Source organism: Heliconius melpomene, chromosome 2, assembly GCF_056956725.1.
Source record: "Heliconius melpomene rosina isolate 202511_hmr_F chromosome 2, ASM5695672v1, whole genome shotgun sequence".
NCBI classification, from domain to species: Eukaryota; Metazoa; Arthropoda; class Insecta; order Lepidoptera; family Nymphalidae; genus Heliconius; species Heliconius melpomene.
The window spans coordinates 1,636,875-1,661,999 of NC_140390.1; the positions used below are offsets into that span (position 1 = coordinate 1,636,875).

A 25,125-nucleotide genomic window follows, 5' to 3' on the forward strand; every position below is an offset into this window, starting at 1 on the left:
TTATTTATAGCAATTTTGTCGAATAATATTCCTTATAACGGTGTGATTTTAAACTTTTTATGTTAACCAATTGAAAAATAACAGCAAATGTTAAGGAAGCTTGCCATAATACGATAATGAAAACTGCAATTAAATCGGCTGAGCCGTTTCTGAGTTTAGCACGAACAAACGCACAGACAAACAAACGAAAATTAAAAAAAATATTATTACACAAATAAGAACATTTTTTCTTATATGTCTTGTAAATCAGTAACAATTTTACTATAAGTAAAGATATATAAATTTCTTAACATTATACTTACAAAACTGTTTTCCTTTTCAGGTAAGTTACTTACATGGTAAACGACTCTACGAGACATTCTACAGTGTTTAACATCCGGTGAGTCAACTAATGTACATACATTTATGTATGTATGTAGGTAGGTAATATTTTTTATGTCTATACTAACATTATAAAAACAAGGAGTTTGAACTCTTTAATATAGGGAACTATTGCTTCGATATAAAGAATATTTTTTGATAGTTGTTTTTTTTTTTGAGTGGCGGAACTTAACGCCGCACTGTATTTACCAGAGAGAGGTAATGACAATCGACAATAATTTAAATGTAATTATTGTCCAAAGATATCTTTACGGCGATGAAATGATTTTCCTAAATTAATATCAAGAGAACTCGATCGATCTTGAGATACCATTTTCATTTATAAATTAAAATCTATGATTGAAAACGGCATCTCAAGATCGATCTCAGAGTTGAGAGTAGCTTATAAATGGGAGCCTAAGTGATAGATCACTATTTCCTTACTTTATTTTGGAAGGAAGTATAACAAGACTATACTGAATATTGAGTAATAGGTTCCCCTATACAATGCAGGTCATGTGACATAAGCATAGCTGACGTTAAATTGATGGCGTTTAGGTAAACTGGTGTATTCCTTATGGGAATGTAACACGAAGGTATTTGTACGTGACTGTTTTAACTAAAACCTATAAAGTTACCTAGGTATGTATAGGAAGTATAGGTAATAGGGTAAATTTGTTGTTTGTTGGTGAACGACGGTTATGGGTTCCATTCTCACTCGGGTAATGAATGGCGCTAAATGTCAATGTCTCGGAAGAGTCTCGGAGTTTGAACGGAACTGTCTTAATGGCTACGGAGTGTATTAACAATAGGTTCCCAGGTTCCCTCTGCGTACTTGCTAGCTAAAAAAATTAAATAAAATTATATTCAAGAAAACAACATTTAATTACGATGTACACAGATAAAGCAACTATAATAAATATAAACGCGTCAAGTTTCACACTTTCCCCTTATTTGCGTACGTTATGCCATTATAATATTATGTTTAATATATAATTTGTACCTAAATCAGCAGGGTAGACACAGCAGGGTAGACACCAGTGAATCCAGTGTTAAGACACTCCGTCCCCCACTTTCTGCCGAATCCTGGAGGCATTGCGTGTTAAGTGGTGGAAGTCAACGCCGCGCTTTTGCCTCTACACCAGAGCGAAGAAATGGCAATATAAACGTAAATAAATATTTCATTTCCTCAACTGGGAATCGAACTCAGAACCGTCGCGTTTCAGCCACACCCTTGTGCTGCTGCGCTACGACGGCCTGTATTGTAATTTGTACTTAAATACGTGTAATTGTTACGTATACAATTAAAAATACGTAAACTAGTGTTATTTTTTTTATTGTTATAAAATATTTTTTAATAGGTTTCTCCAAGTAAATATTAAAATCATACTGTACACTTAAAATACAAATTGTATAATAACACATACCTACGCAACCATTGCACCAGATACCACTACATAAATAATAATCCTCCAATACCAATAATTTTAGTAAAAACATAAATAATTAATACATACATATATCACATTATCATATCGATAGTGATGTCAAAATTATAGTGACACAAGTCTCGCAGTTTAGTGGTAATCGTTATACAATACAACACTACGCAATTCTGTTGCCTTTGAATTTGTTTTTTAAATTTAAAGCTGTCATGTTCTTGCAATATTATAACATACTAGCGGACCCGGACGCGGCTACGCCTGCTTGAATTATAAGAATATTTATTAAATATATTTATGAAATTATTTTCAGTTTTCAATAGAATTAGTAAGAAAATATAAGCTTAAATAATCAAAACGAATAATAAATAGAGACATATTATTAGCAAAAAAATATCTGAGTTATCAATAACTTATAAACGTTATCAATAACTAATTAACCAACAAAAGAAGTAAAAGTAACTAAAGGATTTTCTTAATAATAGAAAAAGTACCTAAAGTTTTCCGTGCGTGCGTACATAGATATCGACTCTATGAGATAACGAAACATTTTTCTATATTAAATAAAATAATTTTTGCAAGCAATAACAAATAAAATAAGAAGAGAACCAAAGAGTAGTTTAAATAATTGATTTAAAAGTAAATCATGCTTAAATAAACAGTGCCAATGTGTGAAAATGACATAAACGCGACGGTTGTGTGTTCGATTTCCAGTCGGGGAAATTTTTATTTTCATTTACTCGCTCTGGTTTCAAGACAAAGTGCGGCGTCGTTCTACTGCGACTCAACAAGTAGTGTTTCGAAGGTTAAATGTTGCCTATCAAGAGTGAGAGGAAAAAATCTTTTAATCCCTGTCTTGCTATTTGCTCGACAATTTAGATTTGATGATATTATAATATTTTGTTAGCAAAGCCAGGTATGTTCACTAGGTTCCCAGGTTCCCTCTGCCTACCCTGCTATATCTACAAGATAAAGCATGAAGCTGAAAACAATTAAATTAACTATAAGGCTTTTAGCATTGATCAACACATGCAAATACCTACATTATAAAAAGGAGGAAAAAAAAGCTCAATTTTCACAATAGTTCGATTGCATAAACAGACGTCAACATAACACTATTCCCATGCATTTCTACATGTTAATGGTTATTTCATTGGTTTCCGTGAACCAAAGAAATGTGCCAGGTCTTGGTTTTGTATGTATACACATACGTACAAACATACATACATACATTGTGTGGTTTTTTGTATCTATAGTTATGTGACCCGGCAGCTCTCGCTTTCTACATTGATCGATTTTCCATTGTTTCAAATGCCTCTTTTTATCAAATTTTGCAATTAATTATTGTATAGAATGAGGGTATTTACGTTAGCTGTTGGTGTAACGGTATTTATAACAGTTAATTTTTGTTCGGTTTTAGTATTCTTTATATTATTTCAGCTGAAATTTTGATTGTATAAATCTGTACTAATATAATAAAGCGGAAGAGTTTGTTTGTTTGTTTGAACGCTAAGATCTCTGGATCTACTGGTGCGATTTACTATGTTTTTGTTTTGTATGTAAGCTGCATACTTCAGAAGTGCTATAGGCTATATAACATTACATTATACATATAAACTAATATATTTTAAAGTACTTTCTTATTTGACATGCAATTTATTCTGCCATGTTAATAACAACCGTCGCGTCGCTAAGCAACCGTTACCGCGACGTTTGGATATTCATCCTTATGAAAATAAATATAATAGTCACTTTTAGCATTTCATCTAGATTGAAATTATAGTTTACTGTATAACATTCTAATAAATAATTAGGGAGATGTCACTGATTCGAAATGACCTAGCCTTCGGGCGGCATAGTATGAGTATGACCGTCGCGAAAATATTCTTATAGTTCAAGCAGGCGTAGCCGCGTCCGGGTCCACTAGTAATGTATAATAGTCATTATGGTGCAGTCAGACAGCGTCTGACTGTAAACTTGATAGTTGTGGGTTCGATTCTCATTCGGAGATGAATTACTTTTAATTCCCTGTTTTGTAAATACAAAGCGCGACATATTCTCCACTGAACACGCAATCTCTCTCTTGTATCTCTGCTGTATGCGGGATACAGCGTGAAGCTATAAATAAATTAAAATATTTTTTCTACTGGTGAAATCTGATGATGATTAAATATTTAAATTAGCACAAAGTTTGTTAAGACATTTAAATGTTTAAGGCAATTATCACGTACACGTTAAAAAAATATGAAATCATACGGTAGAAAGATGTTTAATAAAAGATTTGGTTTATTGCATATTCCATAGCAACCTACCCAATAAGTTTATGACGCTCGAGGATCGGTCGTCTTTTATTGGCGGCTTCGCCTACATAATCAAATGGAAATAATTAAGAGTTTTGTATGACACGTGACACATTCCTTTTGTCATTCCTCCTTGAATAAACGGACTAGATGGCGTCATCATTGAAGAACTTTTCCAAGTCCAACCTATTAGTTCCTGAAATAAACTGGTTATGTCAAACCCAACCAACTCTTTATTATTAATTTCATGCTTAAGATATATCGCTCCATCACACGCTGTCGTCAACGTAGAGCATCACAAAAAAAATCTTATAACCTTATTAGGAAAGACCAAACAATTGAATGCCAATTAAATAATAGAAACAAGGAAATGAACCAGTGAAACAAAAGTGAAAACGCACTCGATGACGCCAACTAAAACACACTAATTCCCATTAGTAAGTGCTGAGACAGACGCTAGTGTTGAAATTGAACAATGGACGGTTTTTACGGAAACCATTGCCCAAGAGTTCGTGTGACCTTTGGTATGTGGGTTAAGATGTAGGAGACGAATATTTATTCTTTTACTGGTCGTGGCGCAGGGGTGGTAGAATGTGACTATAAACGCAATTAGTTGTGTGTTCGATTCTCACTCGAGGAAATGAATTGATTATTTTTATTTCCTCGCTCGTTGAGTTCTGCCACTCAATATGCAATGCCTCCGATATTCGACAAAAAGTGGAGAACGGAAGTGTCTTAATAGACTTTAGTTCTCAGATTTCCTCTGCCATACTCTGACCCTGATATGTGTAGGATACAGCCTGACCTGACCTCCAAAGGCCGTAGCTGGGAAGATCTGAACACTACTCAATGTCAAAAGCCTGATGATGATTCCTTTTCTTTTCTTGAGCTTTACTTAGGGGGTTAAAAGAACATATTTCTTGTTAATTTCAATTAACAACTTCATCTATTTGGCCGCTTTTCCAGCGTTTTAGTGAGGAAATATAAATACTTATTTTCAGAAAACACTAAGAAAATTAGTAACACTGCATCACATTTGGGGATATTTCTTTAACAAAGTACTTAAAAAAAATAGAAAACTTTTATGACAATTTTCGTAGGCTCAATAACAAAAATAAAAAGAAAACCCTCTTACTCTATCAACAATACCAATTTAATACTTATTTTGCATATAGTTAAGATCTTAATGTCTTAATTTTAATTGTATTACGAGATGGTAATCAGAGTTAGCCTTAATTTTAGGTACGGCTGAGGTAAATGTATGTGGGACGCGAATTTCGTATTTAAATGAAAGTGTTGATACAATGCTTGTAAGCACGGAAGACCTAGTAATTTTAATGTCTGTTTTATGTAGTTTATTTTTTTTTTTTAATTTTGCTTTTCGCTGTTTCTCGTATACAGCAGGGTAAAGGGAACCTAGTGTTAAGACACTCCGTTCCTAGTTTTCGCTTTGCTTTACGTTTTTTGTCACCAGAGCGAAGCGAATGAAAATATTAAATATTTAATTTTATTAGCAACTGTTGAGTTTCTTGCCGGCGCTTCTCAGCGGAACTGCCTTCGGAACCGGTGGTAGCTTTTTGTTTACATATTCAGTCGACGATTCAAAACTGCTTGCAATAGTCTATTTGAATAAAGAATATTTTGAATTTGAAGTTTGAATTTTTGTATACTTAATTTATTAATTAAAATTTGTAATAATAATTTCTTCTCTCTGGAGACACAAGTTAGGACAAAGCGTCTCGATTATCTGATTAGGCGTGAGGAATGGAATATCTTATTACTAGGTTCCCACTGATTACTATACTATATACACAAAACTTAAAAAAAATATCACGTCCAAAAGAATCCCGTGATCATGTAAAGGTTCCGTTTTTTCCTTTTGCGGCTCGGAACCCTAACATTGACTCACTTTTCCACCTAACTGTATATAAAATATATGAAGATTTTCCCGACACATTCGTCAATTTAACCTAATATTGACATCAACAGATCATCGATGATGTCACCTCGTGCATCACGGCTATATTAGAAAGGCTAGATATAGGTACCTCAGGTATCATTTATTATACCTAGTTGTTACCTGTACACAACCTGTTTGTGACTAACGATTGGAAAAAACAGCTGGTTGGCATTTACATGAAGGACATTGTTATAAAACGATTATTATTTATATTTTATGTATCCTTTTTATTATAATTTTGTAAAGTGTTATTCTATACGCTATATCTCGCGCACAGCAGGATAAATTCATGTTAAGTGGCGTAACTCAACGCCGTGCTTTGCATTGTTACTAAAGCGAGGAAATTAAAATATGAAATATTTGAATTTTTTTCTCTCTAGCTAGTTGGAATCGAACACAAATTGTCGAGTTTACAGCAAGTAGCAAGCGTGTGTCTCAACTAGCCTCTTCTTTCCCATTTACGCATTATTACTACCATCTGATTGCTTTGTATAATTTCTTCTCCTTTTTCTTCCACTTAGCTCACAGATATGTCGTCCGCGGAAAGGCTGTAGGCGTTCATTCATGTGTTTCCTTAGAATATCTTCCCATCTCATCCACGATTTTCCCCCTTTTTCTGGACCTCAATTTGTTCAGCTCTGTCGAGACATTCTCGATATACTCGTACTTAGATAGTCTTCTGTTGTTCATGTTTTCGTACTATCTGAGTCGGCTGTTAAGCTTGCCGACGTTGGCCAGAGCGGACAAATTAAAGTAATTTAAATAAAATCATTCCCTCATTGGTACTTAGTGCCAGAATTTAACGCTTTACCTTCATAAAACATTGGTCCGAGTGGGAATCAAACTCACTAACGTCGCGTTTACACTCAAACTCATATTTTTAAGAGGACATTTTCCGATCACTATATTACGAGTATAGGTATATATTAGATTAATAGTATATAATAGTAAATATTTAACGAGGCAATGTATATATAATAGATGTCGGTGAAAGCGAATCAGGGCGTCACTGCTCATATAAGCCGCCCGAATTAATATGCCCGACCGTGCTACGCACAGGGACGTACTCGGATAGCGTGTTATTAACGAATGTATTAATAATAATTAATGAATTAGGTACTTTTGTTAGTAAGTAGTAGTAGTTTCTGTTAGTTAATTTATTAAGAATATTTACTTTTATTAAAGTTAAACATAACATAATTTTTTTTGTCTTTATTTTACCTCCACATTTTGTTCCGTATGTTGCAGGGTAGGCAATAAGAAACCTAGTGTCCAGAGTCTAGACTTTATAATTTTCACATTGCGCTCGAATTTAAAATATTATGTATTGAGTTGCAGATCTCAACATATTCTGCCAAATTGGAAATGAAAGTTTATTCTCCCGAGCGAGGATCGAAGCCCACAACCATTGCATCTATAATAAATCCCTATCGCACTGCTCTCCGCTGGTATCTTAATGTCATTAAAGTTTTACTCAATTATGTGAAGTTATATAAATAAATCTAAACAAAAAACAAATTATTAATAGTACAAAAAAACAATACGCTTCTGTACCAACATAAGGTAAACGCAATACCAGTCACCTGGAGACGCGGTGCGCTTGCGCATCCTAATCGACGCTTGATGCTCCTTTATGTCCATGACTCACTTTATATTAATATAATATATGCATTCGAATGAAAAGCCACTTTTGATATATAAGTATATATATTTTGTTAAAATATAGTGGCCTGTTGTGGTATAGCGGCACAGCATTTGACTTTTAACGTGATGGTTTCGGGGTCGATTCCTACGTAAAGCATTTAACTATAGTTATTTTCACGACTCCATATTTTTAACTTCACGCCGTATTCCGTATGTAGCAAGGTAGGCAGTAAGAGGGAACTTAACCACCCATCATTTCCGTAAATTTTTGGAGACAGTACGTGTTGAGTGTGTGTTTGTTACTAGAGCGAAGAAATGGAAATATTCATTCTTCGAGTGGGTATCGAATCCTGTACCATCGCGGCTGTATTGAGTTTATTTGCCGCTGCTTCACGATGACTTGCTAAGTTAAAGAATTTAGAATACTTTTTCAGGGCTTAAAATTAATGACGCAATATTTCGTACTGTCTCATCATATTAATTATCACTCCTATGTTAAAATGCTTCTAAATAAAATATTGCTTATATTATAGTTTGGTTTTGTAATTTTTATATTAAACATAATAATTTATTATATAATAATATAGTTACGAAAAATCTTCTTCAAATGAGATTGTAACTTGTGACCTCGGTGTAGTAAAAGGCTAAATCGTTAAATATGTCTTGTTTACTTTAAAATCATTGGATATAGTGACTAATGGTTAGAGAACGAATAGCCTTAAGGACGAGCGCCGTTGACGTGACTGTCATTATAATATCCTGAATATATAATTTTCCTTTCATTGCAAAATATTATTTATGACCATCGTTGCATAATTAAAAAGTATTTTAAATATATATATTTGAAATATATATTGACTTCCGCTTCTCAACAAGCAATGCTTCCAGATTCCGGCGGAAAGTGGAGAGCGGAGTGTCTTCACACTAGGGTCTGCTATATGCGGGATACAACGTGCTATTAAAAAAATAATAATACAAAGGTTCGACTCATGCTTACATTTTAATAGATTAGTAGAATCCGAATGTATATAAATATAAAAGAATTTCCTATTCCCCCACAGCCTAGTCTCCCACAGGCGTAACCAACGACTGGTTACGACTGTGCGTGGATGGAGGAGAAACGTGAAATTTGGACAGATGTTTACTTTCATAATGTGAACATTGAGAAGGAATTTTGAAAAATTTAAACCTTGAAAGGGTGAAATGAGGCTTGAAAGTTTGTATGGAGAAATCTTTAAATCGGCACCAATCTTAATAAAATTTGAAATTCAGGCTGACCTGCCTGCCTGACTTGCCTGACTTCATGAGGCATTGCGTTTGGTCTGGTAACGAACCGGAGCGAATTGAAAATATTAAATATTTTATTCCCCAGTGGGAATCGAACTCACAATCGTCCCGACTACAGTCGCACGTTTGTAGGCACGCAGGGGCACCTCCGTCACGACGGTCTCAATTAATTATTTAAAAACATTTTAATTATAACTTTACACTTTTGATTTATGTTCGACGTCTTTAATGTTGAGAATAAATTTTAATTATTAATAATAATTATATAAAGGAAATAGATATATCTAGATAGAGAATTTCTCATGAAATCTTTCGTAATATTCTTAGAATACCTAGTGTGTAGTTTTTTTTTAAAAAAACAATGATGGTCTTAGGATTTTGTCTGATGGGATGTGAACAATTGGATAGTTGGTTACATCTCTATTTTTATATATTTTTCTCATTTATATAATCTCTTTTATTAACTTGATTGTAACATGACGGTTGTGGATTCCATCCCCACTCAGGAGAATGAATTATTATTTATTTATATTTTCATTTCTTCGCTCTGACACCAAGGTAAAAGCCCGGTGTTGGGTTCCGTCACTCAACACGCAATGCTTCGGAAAGTCTGGCGGAATGTGGAGAACGGAGCGTCTTAATACTAGGTTGCCTGTGCCTGCCCTGTTACCCTGCTGCGTGATATAGGTGACACTAAAAATATATATATACTAGCGGACGCGCGCAGCTTCGCTTGCGTATTTAGGGGTGAATTCTAATAACCCATGAAACATGTATTCGATGAAATATTTTTAAGAGCCTAAATTTCAAATTTTATAAAAATCGGTGGCGATTTAAAATTTTTTCCATACAAACTTTCAACCCCTTATTTGCACCCTTCGGGGGAGAATTCTAGAAAACGATGAAACACGTGTTCAATTAAATACTTTTAAAAATCTAAATTTCAAATTTTATAAAAATCGGTGACGATTTAATTTTTTTTCCATACTAACTTTGAACCCCTATTTCACCCCTTTAGGGTTAAAATTTTTCAAAATCCCTTCTTAGTGGATGTCCAGATTACAAAAGTAAACATCTGTCCAAATTTCACGTTTCTACCATCAGCAGTTACGGCTGTGCGTGCGTCTTACCTCAGTCAGTGAGGACAAGTCCTTTTATATATATAGAAGATATGTAAAATGAAAACAAGACCAAATTATAATATTAAAAATCGGATTCAACATCAAAAGTTTCTCCATATCAATGACAAAATATGAAAACAAAAGAATTATACACCTTATCGGAAGTCACCATTGTTCAATAAGAGTTGTGAAAACGTCCCACTTGTCGAGATGGGTTCATGGTTCACATGGCGCGGTGCCATGGTCTACATGAGATAGTTTCTGGGTCGAATCCGCGTAATTTACTTCTATCTATTTTACAATGAAGATTGTACTTCTTTTTTCGCTTTTCTAAATCAGTTGCTTTCTTCATCTTGTGTCTTGACGTGAAAGACAATGACTCTGTCTGAATTTGTAGTGTTTTTCTAAGATCGCACGCTTTTTTCTTTCAAAAGTGTGAAAGTTTTGATATTTGAGTTGCAGAATTAGCTTTAATTATTTACGCTGTCGTCTCGTATTTATCTTTGTATGTTATTTATTCACGTTTATTCGATTTATTTCAATAAAGAACACGGCACGTCGAGAGAATGAGTGATGAAGTAATGGTAAAAAATATTTATGAAGGAAAAGCAATTGGTAAGAGAGGCAGGGGATACCTCGGTTGGCCTTCAAAGTGTCGATGATACTGGAGAAAGGTCACGTAAAAAGCATGAGAACCCTCAAGAGGGCATGTATTATGAGATGAATGACAGTCGATGAGGCGAAAGAGGTATACCGTTCTCTTTGACTCTATTTTATTTGTATTATACTACGTATAATATTTAGTCATATTCGCAATTTATTTACTGAAAGTATTTACACAACTGCACTCTTAAATAAAAATTACAATCTAACACAGCAGTGCAATATCGATCTTATTAATATAATAATGAAGGTATTTTAAAAAAAAGTCCCATACATTGGACGAGAATGACGCACGGACATTTGTTTTTCATATAATGTCAATATACAATGTTTGTTCTGTCTGCGATCCATTTGCACAAGTTGCTTTGGAAAATCAATAATTAGAACGATAAAAGAAAACTCTTATATGCTAGTAGTGTCCTCTTTCTATGTCTAGGTCTAAATGCTATTCTTCTTACTTACAATTTTGGATATATTTGAAAATTTACTTAGGGTTATCTCACAAGTTATATTATGGGTTAATCTTCATATTGTTGAATTTGTGATTTGCACTGAAAAAAATAATTCAAATTTGTAAAAGTTTTAATTTCTTCTAGCTTTGAATTTGGCCACTTAAGACGCAATGCCCTCAGAATTCGGTAGAAAGTGGAGAGCGGAGTGTATTAATACTAGGCTCCCTCTGCCTATCCTGTTACAAACAGAATACAGCGTGAAAGAAAGATTAAAGATTTCATAAATTACCAATACCTTCAAATTTCCTTACCAGATTATACCAGATTACCAGAAAATTTCAACAAAACTAAAAATTCTAACATTTCTGTTTAACCAGGAACTGGAACAAGAGAAGCACCTTCTACGACGACGGCTGGACACCGAGCAGGGGGAGTACGAGGCGAGGTTACTGGAACTGCAGAACGACATCAAAGAGCTGACCACTAAGATAGGCTCCAAGGATACATCAGTGAAACAGGTAGGTGTTGTTGATTTTATTTAGGTATATGTATTTGGAAATGATACCTATTTGCTATTAAGATATTTTACTGTCTTTTTTTGTATTTTGTGGCTTTTTTACTTAAATAAGATCCACAAAATAATTTAAAAGTGCATAAAGTTAACAATACGGATATAAAATAAAAATAAAAACAAACAAACCTTAAAAGACTTAAGAAGTAATACAGTTCCAAGTAACACAATTAATAATTAATACAAAAAAATACGTTTAAATAAATAATTTTCTAAGGAATTTAATTAAAAAAATCTTATAAAAAGAGTACCTACCTCTAGAGTGTAGATTCAAAAATAGATTCCATTTCTTATCTAAAAACTATTTCGATTGATTATTCGCATGGCAAGACCAATTAAAAGATAGCGGTTAACGGTTAAGTTAAATTAATTAAATAATGATGAACTCTGATACTTGTAGCTATATTTAAAATATATAATTTAGGCTAATATTAAGGCTAGGGGCGATCGGGCACAACCCGCTCAACCCGCAATGCCTTCAGAATTCGTAGGAGAGAGGAAAACAAAAGTGACTTAATGGGGACGGAGTGACTTGACTCTAGGTTTCTTCTGCCTACCCTGCTATGTGTAGGATACAGAGTAAAAATATAAAAAAATGTAGGTATAATCTAAAACTCGACTCAAAAAACAGTGTTAGGAACAAAATTAGATTTATCAGTTTTTTTTGTGAAAACAAGATCTATTTAGAGCGCTTTTATTAACGGTTATCGATGATTTTTTCGCGTTGCAATTCGTCGTAGCGGATGTAACTATCGCGTTAATTCTAAGAACTTCTTAATACTTTTCAAACTCTGAACGTCAAACGTTGATGGTAGTCGTGGTTCAGGGGCACAAAGTGTGACTACTAACACAACAGATCGTGAGTACGACCATCAACTCGAGGAAATGAAATATTTAATATTTCGCTCTAGTGTCCAAGCAAATCGCGTAAAGGCTTAATTAAGCCTCCAAAATTTGGCGGGAAATAGCGAATGGACTATCCTAACAATAAGTTCCACGTATGTATAGTCTGGCAAATATGTTATTGATAATGGGAAGCACGCGCGGTAAATTGCGCAGTATATGTATGCGCAGAGGACGTTCGATCAGTGTTACCTGTTATGTTGTTTTACCTCACGCTTAGCAAATCATATTTACCTATACGATAATTAAAATATCTGATCATGTTTATGTTGAAGTAAATTATACAAAACGAAAATTTAATGAGGATATCTAAATATCGCAAAATAATCAGCTGTTTTATACATTGTTGTCGAGAATAAAATCAAGACTAGCCCGAAAAGTATAACATTTTTGAGTCAATAAATAATTAATCAATTTTAAGCTTCTGCTTATATAACTAATGGCACATGATATTTACGTATATGTGTATATACTATATACACACTTATGTACAACATAAACATTCAGTGTGCATAATACAAGCTTATAAACTATGCAATATGAATAAAGAAATATCTGGCAATATTTAAACTTTTTAAAGATTATATAAAAGAAAATAATATTGGGTAAATTATTTCAATAAATTTTGAGGTACAAAAAATGAGAGTGCGGAATCCCTTTGCCATAGTTTGCCATTTGCGTCAGTGTGAGCGCTACGTCCTTACAGGAAATTCGCACCCACACATGTTTAAAGGTACTATCGAGCTCACACTATATTGTTCAAACAAGAATATAATTAATTGTAAACAAAAATGCCTTTTACCGTTTTGATTATTTGCTTTATTATTTGTCAATTTTTATTTTTTACTTTTTTGCATGCATTAATTAACGTTTTAAATAAAACGGTAATAAAATTTTGATTTAATTTGGAGATATAATTTATTAACATAATTTATTGGTTAAGACCTCTATTTCCATTATTTAAAAAAATTTTTACTTACCCATAAGTTGATTTTGCATGTTGCCTAACGCCAAAATCTTGTATTTGTTTGCTTGTTTTATATATTAAATTTACTTTTTAAATTTTACTTTTTTTATTGAATTTGGATTGAGAAAATTTGTATGTGGCCTCATTATAATAATTTAATTCAGTTTTTTTTTAATTTTTCAATTTACCATATGTTCATTTTGGTGTTTTTTACTAATTTTTATAATATTACTAGAAAAATATGCTCTACTACGCCATTCCGTATATATGATGCTATCATATGATATTATATTCATATTTCATAGTAATGAACTGATAGCGTTGCACTCGACTGTACCGTAGCCCGGTCACACCCCGCAACGATTCCCCGCGAGCCCTTACGGGGAATCGGTCCGGCGTGAGCGGGTGTCTATGTGCAGACATCAAAATACGCTTTCTGCGCAATTTGCCGCGCGTGCTTCCCATTATCAATAACATATTTGCCAGACTATACCACGTACGCTGCTTTTAAAATTTAAGACTTTAAAACTTTTAAGAGCTTTTAAAACTTTAAACGTAACAAGCGAGTTAGTTACCTAAGTTTAGTTCCAGCACTCAACACACAATCTCTCGAAAGTTCTATGATGCGTAAAGAACGAATATCTTAAACTCTAGGATCCCTCTATCTAGCCTTCTATAAGCAGGATACAGGTGAACCTAAAAAAAAAACAATTACATTCCATTATTATCGAATGCTATACTATAATAACTATATTCCATTGTTGGGTAAAACATTCGATTATTTGTATTTGGCTCCAAACTAAGTCAAGGCAACGAGGTATTGTCAGCGATGTATAGCGATTTTAATATTACATCATTTACAAGTCCTTGGACGGTTGGTTTAGCAGTTAATTGAAATTATTTAACGAAATTATTTTCGACTGTCAACTCGACGGGTGTGGGTTCGATTCTTATTCGGGGAAATGAATTATGTCCGGCTCTGGTAACGAGACAAAGTGGGAAGGGAGGCATCTTAACACTCAGTTCCCTCTGCCTAACGATATAAAACGTGAAGCAAAAAAAATAAGTTAAAAGACAGAGAGAATTTATGGTTCAGACACTTCGTTCGCCGCTTTTTAGGCTTCTCTGATACTTTTTTAAAAAAAACATAATTCATATTAACACCCGCAACCTCGCTTGTGTAATAACTAAGAGATCCGACATAAAAATAATTTTTAAACTAATAGTTCCTGACATTAGCGCGATCAACCAAACAAACTGTTCACCTTTATAATATAGGTGTAGACTATAAATATTAAACGTGATTTAAGACGAAGCCTTAACATCCTAACCACCAAATACAAAATTCACGTGTCCATACAAAAAAAGTCCAAATCCTTTGCATACCAGCTCGAATTTCGAAGCCATACAAAACCAAACCCAATTCGCGTATGGGTACATTTCGTTGCTCAATCCTCTTTTGCTAAGTAGGATTTAAGATAATCGGCTTATTCGCACGTTTTATTTAACGTATGGCGTTTTCTATGTGTCTATTAATCACGTGATGTTTTTTTTTGCTTTTTAACCCCTCCTCCCCTTTGGTTGTATGTGGTGATGCTTATGACGGTTCTGGGTCCGAACTTCACTTACGGTAATGGATTAATATTTTCATTTCTTCGCTCTGGTAACGGTTTTTTTGGTATGGCGCGACGTTTTGAGCTGTTAACACGCAATGCCTAGAAAATTCAGAGGAACGTGGGGAACGGGTTAACACTAGGTTCCCTTTGCCTACCCTGTTATACATGGGATACAGCCTGAAGCTAAAAAAACAAGAAAAAAATAACTAAACGTAAAGTCAAACCATATTTTCAGCATCCAAAACGAAAGAAAACAGTACAAACAGTAGGAACTACCACATAATTAACAATCTCACGATATTTTGGGGTCATGTGAACACAGCAAAGATTCGAAACCGTCTAAATAACATTTACATTTGAACAATTAAAACTCAATTATTATAATACCTAAGCGGCAATTATAACCTTGTAAACGAATAAAGACGTCAATCAAAAACGAAGGAATTTATATAGTGGATATACCTAAGGAGAGATTTTGTACTAAAACTAGTAGTGTCCCGCAACTTGGTTTACGAGAGATGTTGACTGGAACCTTTAGGATTTTCGAGGAATTCTTCTTTTAGTGCTTCTCTACGCTTTCTAGCTAGCTAGCTAGCTTTATATCTTCTGTAAGTGACGATAGAGAGATTTACTGGATGTAGATCAATAGCCTAGCAATAGTAATTGGGAAGGGTTTGCATCCCGTTATGCCTATGTGTCCTAAAACTAGCTTAGGTTTCCAGGTTCCCTCTACCCACCCTGCTATGTGCGGGATACAGCGTGAAAAAAAGAGGTAAATAACCTCTATATAAAAAAAACACAGGTAGCGGAAAACTGTAGGTACATTTTGTTCGCGTTGTTTTGAAACTGCGGACGGATGTTGTATTATGCATTAATCAATTCGTGTAAACAATCGATGTAACCAAGGCTTATTTGACTCTTACTTTTATTTTTTGGATAATTGAAATTAATTTTGCCGATTTTCAGACTATTTCAAAGCTTCTGAAAGGTTGTTCTGTTCAATTATATTTATTTGTAATAATAAAGTTATTTGTTAAATCACAAAGATATTAATAACTGCTTGAGGAAAATTGTTGAAATTCTATATATTTCACAACTTGGGGGGGTTTTAACAATTGTGGCAAGTTTTCGGCATGTTAACTAAAAGGAGTTATGACAGGCTAAAAAGAAACTTGAAATATTTCGCGTGAACACGCATTTTGCACGTTTCCAACTTTTTAACTTGGCTGGAAGCTCTGGCGGGTGTCTTCATAATAATAAGAGAACCATAATATACCATTTTTTACTGATTTAAAAATCTAGCTTAATAATATTACTTTAATAATTTGAATAATAACTAAAACTATCAGTTTCTTACTAGAATATGACAACAATATCCTACGAAATGATAAAACATTGAAGTGCAATTATTACGACGTGCACGCAATGGTTATAAATTCGAAACGAGATATCTATCAATAGGTTTTTTTAATTAAAGTATGTTCAGTAATTTCCCTAGTTTGGATAGTTTAGATGTAATAAATAGTGACTAATTCGAACGTGAACGTGTTTTGAAAGGAGAGTGGAGAATAAGGCTCTGCTTAACTGCTTATCTACAGGAAGAAGGCAAACATAAGGAAGTGTTCTTTTTTTCTTAGTATCACACGTTGTATTTCGTATACAATAGGCTAGAGCGAGGTAATCTTGTGTAAGATACTCTATATTTCATTTACGCCCAATATTCGAGACGAGTGTTAATTGGCGGAACTAAACACCGCGAATTGATAAGAAATTGTTTCAATTATCAATCATGTAAAACATACATATAAAATGAATAGTGCTTGCGTGCCATTCTCAGTTATCTACATACAAACATTATACAACAAAAAATATTTACTAAAATAATTGTAAAAACTACATTATGATAAAATGGGTATGAGTCATAACTTTAACTTTACCATTATTTTAATGATAGTACAAATTGCTAATAATCAACATGGTTTTTTTTGTAATATTTATTAAAATATATTAATAAATACTTTTTCCTCAACTTCATCTAGTATTGCATAGAGAAAAGGCAGAGGTTCCCAGATTCCCTTTGCCTATCTTATCATGCGCAAGACATTGTGTTAACCTTAAAAAATCTATTCATATATCAAAATAGAACCATTTTGAATTCTCTTAGAAGAGGTTATGACCTTTTTATCGCCCACGCAATCGAAGACTTGTGAAATTTATTTGATATAAAAATATACCACTAAGGTAGGACATTAATAATGAACCGTTGTCATGACGTCAATCCCCAAACAAGTAATTCCATGAAGTGTATTGAAGTCACTACAGTAATACCCCTGAAACCTTCACAAGGTCAACCACTCCCTTCATTAATTATCGTTTTGTGTAACCTATTCAAATACTGTTATTTATATTTCTAAAGAAATTACAGTAAGATAATAATTATGGACAGCTGTGATAATATATTAAATGTATTTATATTAAATACTAGTGGGCCCGGACGCGGCTACGCCCGCGAAAATATAAGCCTAAATCATTAAAATAAGTTAAAAAATAATAATAAGTGGAGATTTATTATTAGAAAAAATATCTGAGTAACCGAAATGAACAAACAAAAGAAGCAAAAGTAACTAAAGGAAATTCTTAATATTAGAAAAAAAACCTAAAGTTTGCTGTGCGCGCGTACATATAACCATTTTTCTATATTAAATAATTATTAATTTTTGCGAACAATATTAAATAAAATCTCAAATGATTAAAATTACGATATTTTAAGTGTATAACATCGGTATAGATAACCGAACTGAGATAAATTAATTATAAGCAGCAAATAATTACATAAAAAATAATAGTAATTCGAAAATCTATAAAAATTTACAAAATCATCAAAGTCATCCGCCCGTTCGCGTCGGTCATACTCATACTATGCCACTCGTAGGCTAGGTCATTTGGAATCAGTGACATCTTAATTATTTATTAGAATGTTATACAGTAAACTATAATTTCCATCTAGATGAAATGCTAAAAGTGACTATTATATTTATTTTCATAAGGAATATCAAATTATAGAAATCATCTAATTTTTGTTAATGATTTGTATAAAGAGATTTGTATAAATCTATATCGGCGCGCACCATGTATGCATTAAGCAAACTCACTGTGGGTGACGTTTTCTTAAAACAGCAAACTTTGCAAGCCGTTGCTTAGCAACGCGTAGCGACGATTGTTATTAACATGGCGGAATAAATTCCTTGTCAAATTAATTATTTTAATATCTATACTAATATAATAAAGCGGAAGAGTTTGTTTGTTTGTTTGTTTGTTTGTTTGTTTGAACGCTAAGATCTCTGGATCTACTGGATCGATTTACTTTGTTTTTGTTTTGTATGAAAGCTGCATTCTTCAGAAGTGCTATAGGCTATATAACATTACATTACACATATATACTAATAAATTAAAATACTTTCTAATTTGACATGCAATTTATTCTGCCATGTTAATAACAATCGTCGTCGCTACGCGACCGCGATCGTTACCGCGTCATTTTGATATTCATCCTTATGAAAATAAATATAATAGTCACTTTTAACATTTCATCTAGATTGAAATTATATTTCTATAGAAATTATATTTCTATAGAAATTATATTCTTATATTTCAAGCAGGTGTAGCCGCGTCCGGGTCCGCTAGTATTGGTATATAACGAAAATATTACAAATATGAGAAAAAAAAAGTATCCTATGTTCATCCCGGGACCCTCAAGTATCTCTATATGAGTATTTTATCACAATTAAATTAGCGGTTTGGCCCTGATTGCGGAAAAGACAGACAGACAGACAGACAGACAGAGTTACTTTCGAATTTATAATATAGGTATGGATATATAAAAGTACCTATATATATCGGTTTCAATTCATAAAAATAATTTGTTTCCCGAGTGAAGAGAACCCACCACCGTTCTGCCATTATTACTCCTAAGTTTTTTTCATCTTTGCTATGAAAGCCGCGCCCAGTTTTAGCACATTGGGCTAAGCGTTTCAAATGACTGCTAGTATCGCGATCATCTGGAAAGCAAGGTTAAGTTGGCCTCAAAGAAACTGGGGGTCATCGGCAGAGCTAGACAGTACTTCACGCCAAAACACCGATTGGCTTTGTTTTATTATATTACTGTTGTCATCTCTGCGCTGGTGCACCCCAGTATCAGCTTCTTCCATTTGATTGATTGCATACAACGTAAAGCCGATCGAAGAGTTGGGGACCCAATGATCTGTGAAAAGTTTGACACTTTGGCTTTGCGTAGAAACTGTGCGGCACCCTTATTTTACCGTCCACAATTTGGCGGAAAGTGGGGAGCAGAGTATCTTAACACGAGGCTTCCTTCGCCAACCCTGCTACCTGCTACGTTCACGCTGTAGGGAGTTTGAGAGAGGTACGGGACCTGATCAATAAAGAGACGTCTCTCCTTACCTTTATCCTCCCTGTACTTAACACAAGTATACCCTTGCTCCCTTCCCATCACACATCGCCTTGGCCACCCGCAATTAGTATTGTCGCCGACCAATTTGTTAGATGAGCGTAAAACGGAAACGTTTCGCAATCAAGTTTTTTAATGGGGAAGCAAGGAAGCTGTCATGGTCGAGGAGTGGCTTCTAGTGAAGATACGTGGAATTACTTTTAATATTATGTAGAAACTCCTTCGAGTCGTATATAGTAGGAGTTAAGATGTAATTGAAGATATAGAAAATGTTAAAAATTTAAATAAAAAAATACGAAGTTTATTAAATGAGTGGGAGACTGGTAAACGAAGTGTAATTAATACACGCGATAAATCAGAAATTCAGCGGAGAGTGGCTAGCATGGAATATCTTAACACTGGGTTCCCTATCTTGAAACTAAAAAAAACCTTAATCGGATTTAGATATGTTTATTATTATAAAAAACGTCGTAACTATTATAAAACGTTAAAAATGCAAATTACATTCACCATTGTCAATGTAACCTTCTAATACCTGTTTTGGTGAAAAATTTCTTGCCCAACGCTTCCGTATTTATTTTTAACTCATTTTTTTTTAAATCAGCTTCACGCTGTATCCCGCACAATGGCGGGTAGGCAGAGGGAACCTTCAGAGGCACTTGGTTCCCCTCTTTCCGCCGTAAGTGGCGAGAAATTAAAGTACTAATAAATAATAATTCATTCCTCGAAGGGAGATCCCGTTACAGACACACCCTTGTGCCCCTGCGCCACGAAGTTCTCCCATTTTCTTACTTTTGATGATACAATGAGAAAGTTTCAGAATATCTAACTTACAGGAGCCACGACACGTCAGCCGTACTATACACGACTGATCCCTATCAGTTCAAGTAACCAAAATCTTTGACGCTTTTTTAAAGAAATAATTTTATGGTCAGTGAGCATTTCAATTTGTTAGAGTATACTTTTTGTGAATCTACATACTTTTTGTAAAACTAAAATAGGCGTAAAGTATAAGGCAAAAGAAGATTTAGTACGACCATTAATGTATATTGTAGATGATTGTTATTTGCCTGAACCGGGCATTGAACCTACAATCAAAATCTTAGTAGTTCACATTTTTGCGAAGAAAACCTAATTAAGTAATCTGTTATTTGCAATTCTTTTTAATTTCGAGGTAATATTAGCGGAACTGAACGCCGTTTGTTTTGTTAGACCCGTGATATAGAAACTGTCATCGATAAATAAACTATAACAATAGTTCATTTATCGAATAAGCCTGTATTATTTCATATAATCTAAAATAACTGCGGTAACAGTTCGTAGAAACCACAAAAAAAGCTAGTATTTCATATTTATTTACAAAAATACAAGATAGACTAGAAACAAAGCAATACTAATTAGAATAAATAATCAATTTGACGCACTTTCTAAGCAGACGCTATTTTCTTAGATAAATATTTAATCGAAAATTAATTAATTCCATAATCTATTTAAAATCAAAGGATATTGTTTTTCTATGCATGTATTCACTTTCCTATACTTATATTTAAATAAATAGAATCAATTAAGATTTTTAGCAGTGAAATCTATCTTGAGGCCGTAGTGACGCATTGGCTCAAGTGTGTGATTGTACACGCGACGGTTTGGGTTAGATTCCCGTTCGGCGAAAATAATTATTTTTCACTTCTTCGCTGTAGTAACAAAGCAAAGCGCGGCGTCGAATTCCGCCACTCAAGCAAGTATCTTAACTGTAAGTTCCCTCTGCCTTGTTATATGCTGGATTATAACATGAAGCTGAAAAAGGCTTATTTAAATTTACATTCTTATGTTAAGAGATATTAGTTGTTCTGAGAATGGTGGTCGTCGTTATAGTTGTTTAATATTATTGTAAAAGAAACTTTTGCTTTGTTTGGACTTCGGTTCACTTTCAAAATTACAGTATACAGGGTGGAAGAGGCTGCGCTTCTTTAATTGAAACTGCATATAGGGTAAAAAATTTCAAACCCGAAGCTAAAGAAATTAATCAAGATGCCTCAACAGTTTGGACGTAGGATTTTTTTTTCATTTCACGATTTTTCTCCATACCTGTATTTCGTGTGACGCACACATACACATACTACTACAAAAATACTACTAAGCGTTGCCAAACTTCTACTTTTCATTCGTCAAAACAAAACCGAACGAGAAAGAACGATATCTCGCGTTCTTTTTCACGCAATTACCTATTTATTATAAATCTAAATAACGTTCAAACCTCTTATTAAAATTGTTTAACAAAATCCTACTTTAAGTCAATTTATTATATCACCTTTATTATGAAGTTATTTAGAAATACTGCATGGTTATTGAACCACCCACAAAGTTATATTCAAAATTTTTAACACAAAATGATATTGAACTACGATAGATAGGTACTTACATTTAACATTAGTTTTACATCGTCGTTGTCGCATTCTCCTTTTACTATCACTAATATTTACATCATAAGTAATATTAAAAACTCAACATTTGTTTGAAATGTCTTAAAAAAATGTATGTTTTGATAGTACACTCAAATACTGACACAATAGTTTCACATTTGAGAAAAATACTCAGTAATCACATCATCACGATCACGAAACATTCATCACGATTTTAGAAATCCGATTAATGATAAAATTAATATTAAAGAACATCCAAATAATTTAAAACACTTAATAATTATTCAACGTATAAAGTCGAACAAAATAATGTAAATACAACAGAACTTAGCCGTTCCGCGGCTAAGTTCTGTTCTCACACAGATAATTAAAAACATTGTAATAGTTGCCATTAACTAAAATACTTATCGAATATACTATTAAATTTTTTATTAAGATTTTCATTATTATTTATATTTGTATGATTATTTTGATAGAAAATCGTATAAAAATTAAATATTAAACGAGTTTTATAATGTTACACGAGGACCTGCGAAAACTCAATACGAAATAAATTAATATTTAGTAATTATTTGTAAATAGTATTGATAATTTTATTAATTATTTTAATATCAAATCATGCGTAAAAAGTATAATCTACATTTATTATGAATTATAGTGTTATATTGCACAATCAATCAATATTAAAAATGAATTTTGTTATCTGTACAAAGACACCCCGCTCACGCCGCACCGATTACCGGGGATTTCCATAGAATCGGTGCGGCGCGTACATTCTGCGCAATAGTAGTTGGGTCGGACTATAGCTGAATGCTATTTACTAAACCATATAAATACAACGGGTTATGGGCCCAGACCACGTCGTAACAATAATAAAGAAGATTGCATCAATCGTAGAAAATTAGAAATACTGGCGAGATTAAAACAGCGTTACTTCACGCGACGCTTCGGCGTTGGTATTGAAATTTGGAGGTTAAGTTGCCGGGAAGGAATAAAAAAGAAAAACAAGCAAAATAAACAATCACAATGGAAAGGAAACAGCACAGTAATAAAACTGGAAGGAGTAAAAAATTGGAATGCTTGGAAGTTCCAAACCATAATACTACTACGGGGGGAAATTGTGTCATCATCATCTGCATTTATTGTAAAAAGAAATGCTACAATTAAAAGAAATATTAAATGTTTCAAGTGTAATAATATGGGTCATTATCGAGCTGAATGTAATGTGGACAGAAAATGTAATATTTATTGTTAAAAAAAGTGAAAAAAATGCTATTATTGTAATAATTTTGTAAACATGTTAAAAATGAGTGTTAGTTTAAAACGGGAACATAAAAAATGTGTTTGTAGTGCAACAAAAGTAAAATTAAAAACCTAATAGAAATAATTCAATAAAAGTGTGTGTAAAGTGTATTCCTAAGTGTTGCGTTAATTTAACATCAGCTCGCCGCCGTTGCCTACATACCTACGCTAGTTGCTGCGACTCGATTTCTTGAATGAAGCGTGTGCGACGTTGCCGCTTTGACAGGTAAGTGTGTGAGTGATAATATAACACTTTACAAATGGCGTTTTTTTTTAAAACGATTATTTTATTATTTATTTTGTTTGAAAAAATAACTTTTTCATTTTTGGGAATTATTTTTTTTCTGAATTATATTAGGCTTTTATAGAGTAGTTAAAACTGTGGTTTCATTTAAAGTGGTGCCGTCAATTCCACCCTGTATATTACTGAAGGAAGAGCATATAAAAAGTATGGCCAAAAGTATATGGGAGTCCTCATGGGGTTCCGGAAGCCATGCACAGTACGGTCAAGAAGCTGCCCTGCAGTTTAGTCAGATTAGATTTTTTTTAATCTTAGATTACTTTCTTACCAAATAAACAATGCGCAAAAATTTAGAAAAGCTAATTTCAGGGCGGCCACAACTGGTTGACTGTACTGTATGAAGAGGTAGATGACAGTGGACGAGGCGAAAGAGGTAGTACTTTCTGGCTACCAAGCTAAGGATAAGACGTGAAGCAAAAAATTAATAAATAATATTAATACTTAAATTTTCCCCTAGTTTCTTACACATTAACATTATTTATTACAAAATTATTTCTAATTAAATTACTAATTTATATTATTGTTACAGCGTGATGAAGAAAAAGCCAGCCTGATAGCGGAACTGACAGCCCAGAACTCTCGTCTCACAGCCCAACTGAAGGAGTCTTCGGCGACCGAGGCACACCTCCTGGAACAGCTGGAAGGACTGAAAGATCAATGTTCTATGAGGAAAACTGATTTACAAGTAGGTTTTTGTATTTATTTAATTTGGTTACATATTTGACCTTTTGGTCTAATTTTCATGGGTTAGACAATAATCGTCATAATTGAAGAATTTAATAGATTATTTTATTATTTATTGCTTATTTATTACCAGACTGCGTAGGAAAGGTTATGTTTTTAGCCCGTTTCTTGTAAGTAATATTCTCTGCTATAATTGACTATTACACCTAATGATCTTAATTTTTTTCTTTTTCTTCATTAGTCGGGTTTTTTATTGTTTTATAATTATTCTCTATTAATTGATTTTATAGCATTATTAGGAATTATTACAATTTGAAAGAACAGACAAATTTTAAATGGAAAGTATATGCGCTGTCCCTCTTTAAAATATTTATTCTTCTTGCCTAAATAATGGAATAACACTCAAAAAATGTTAAAAACAATTTATGACTTTATGCCGATTTTATATATTTTTGTTTAAAAAATATATTCTTTCTCTTTTTCACTAGGACCATGTCCAAAGTCTGGAGTCGCTCAAAGCAGAGTTAGCATTGATGAGTGATAAGCGATCTGAACTAGAACGGAGAATTTCCACATCTCTCCGTGATAAGGACAGCCTCCACCAACAGTTAGAAGAGGCGAATGATAGGATCACTGCTTTGGAGAGACAGTTGAAGGAACAGGT

General features: G+C 33.4%; 1 protein-coding gene across 1 annotated transcript in view; it reads left to right on the forward strand.

The window, feature by feature from the left end:
• Window positions 1-25,125, forward strand: part of LOC146540274 (bicaudal D-related protein homolog) — an 81,674-nt gene that overhangs the window by 38,066 nt on the left and 18,483 nt on the right. Inside the window, exons 2-4 of the mRNA XM_085202182.1 lie at window positions 11,607-11,747; window positions 24,307-24,462; window positions 24,950-25,123. Coding sequence (XP_085058308.1) covers window positions 11,607-11,747; window positions 24,307-24,462; window positions 24,950-25,123 — 471 coding nt within the window. The remainder of the gene's footprint in view (window positions 1-11,606; window positions 11,748-24,306; window positions 24,463-24,949; window positions 25,124-25,125) is intronic.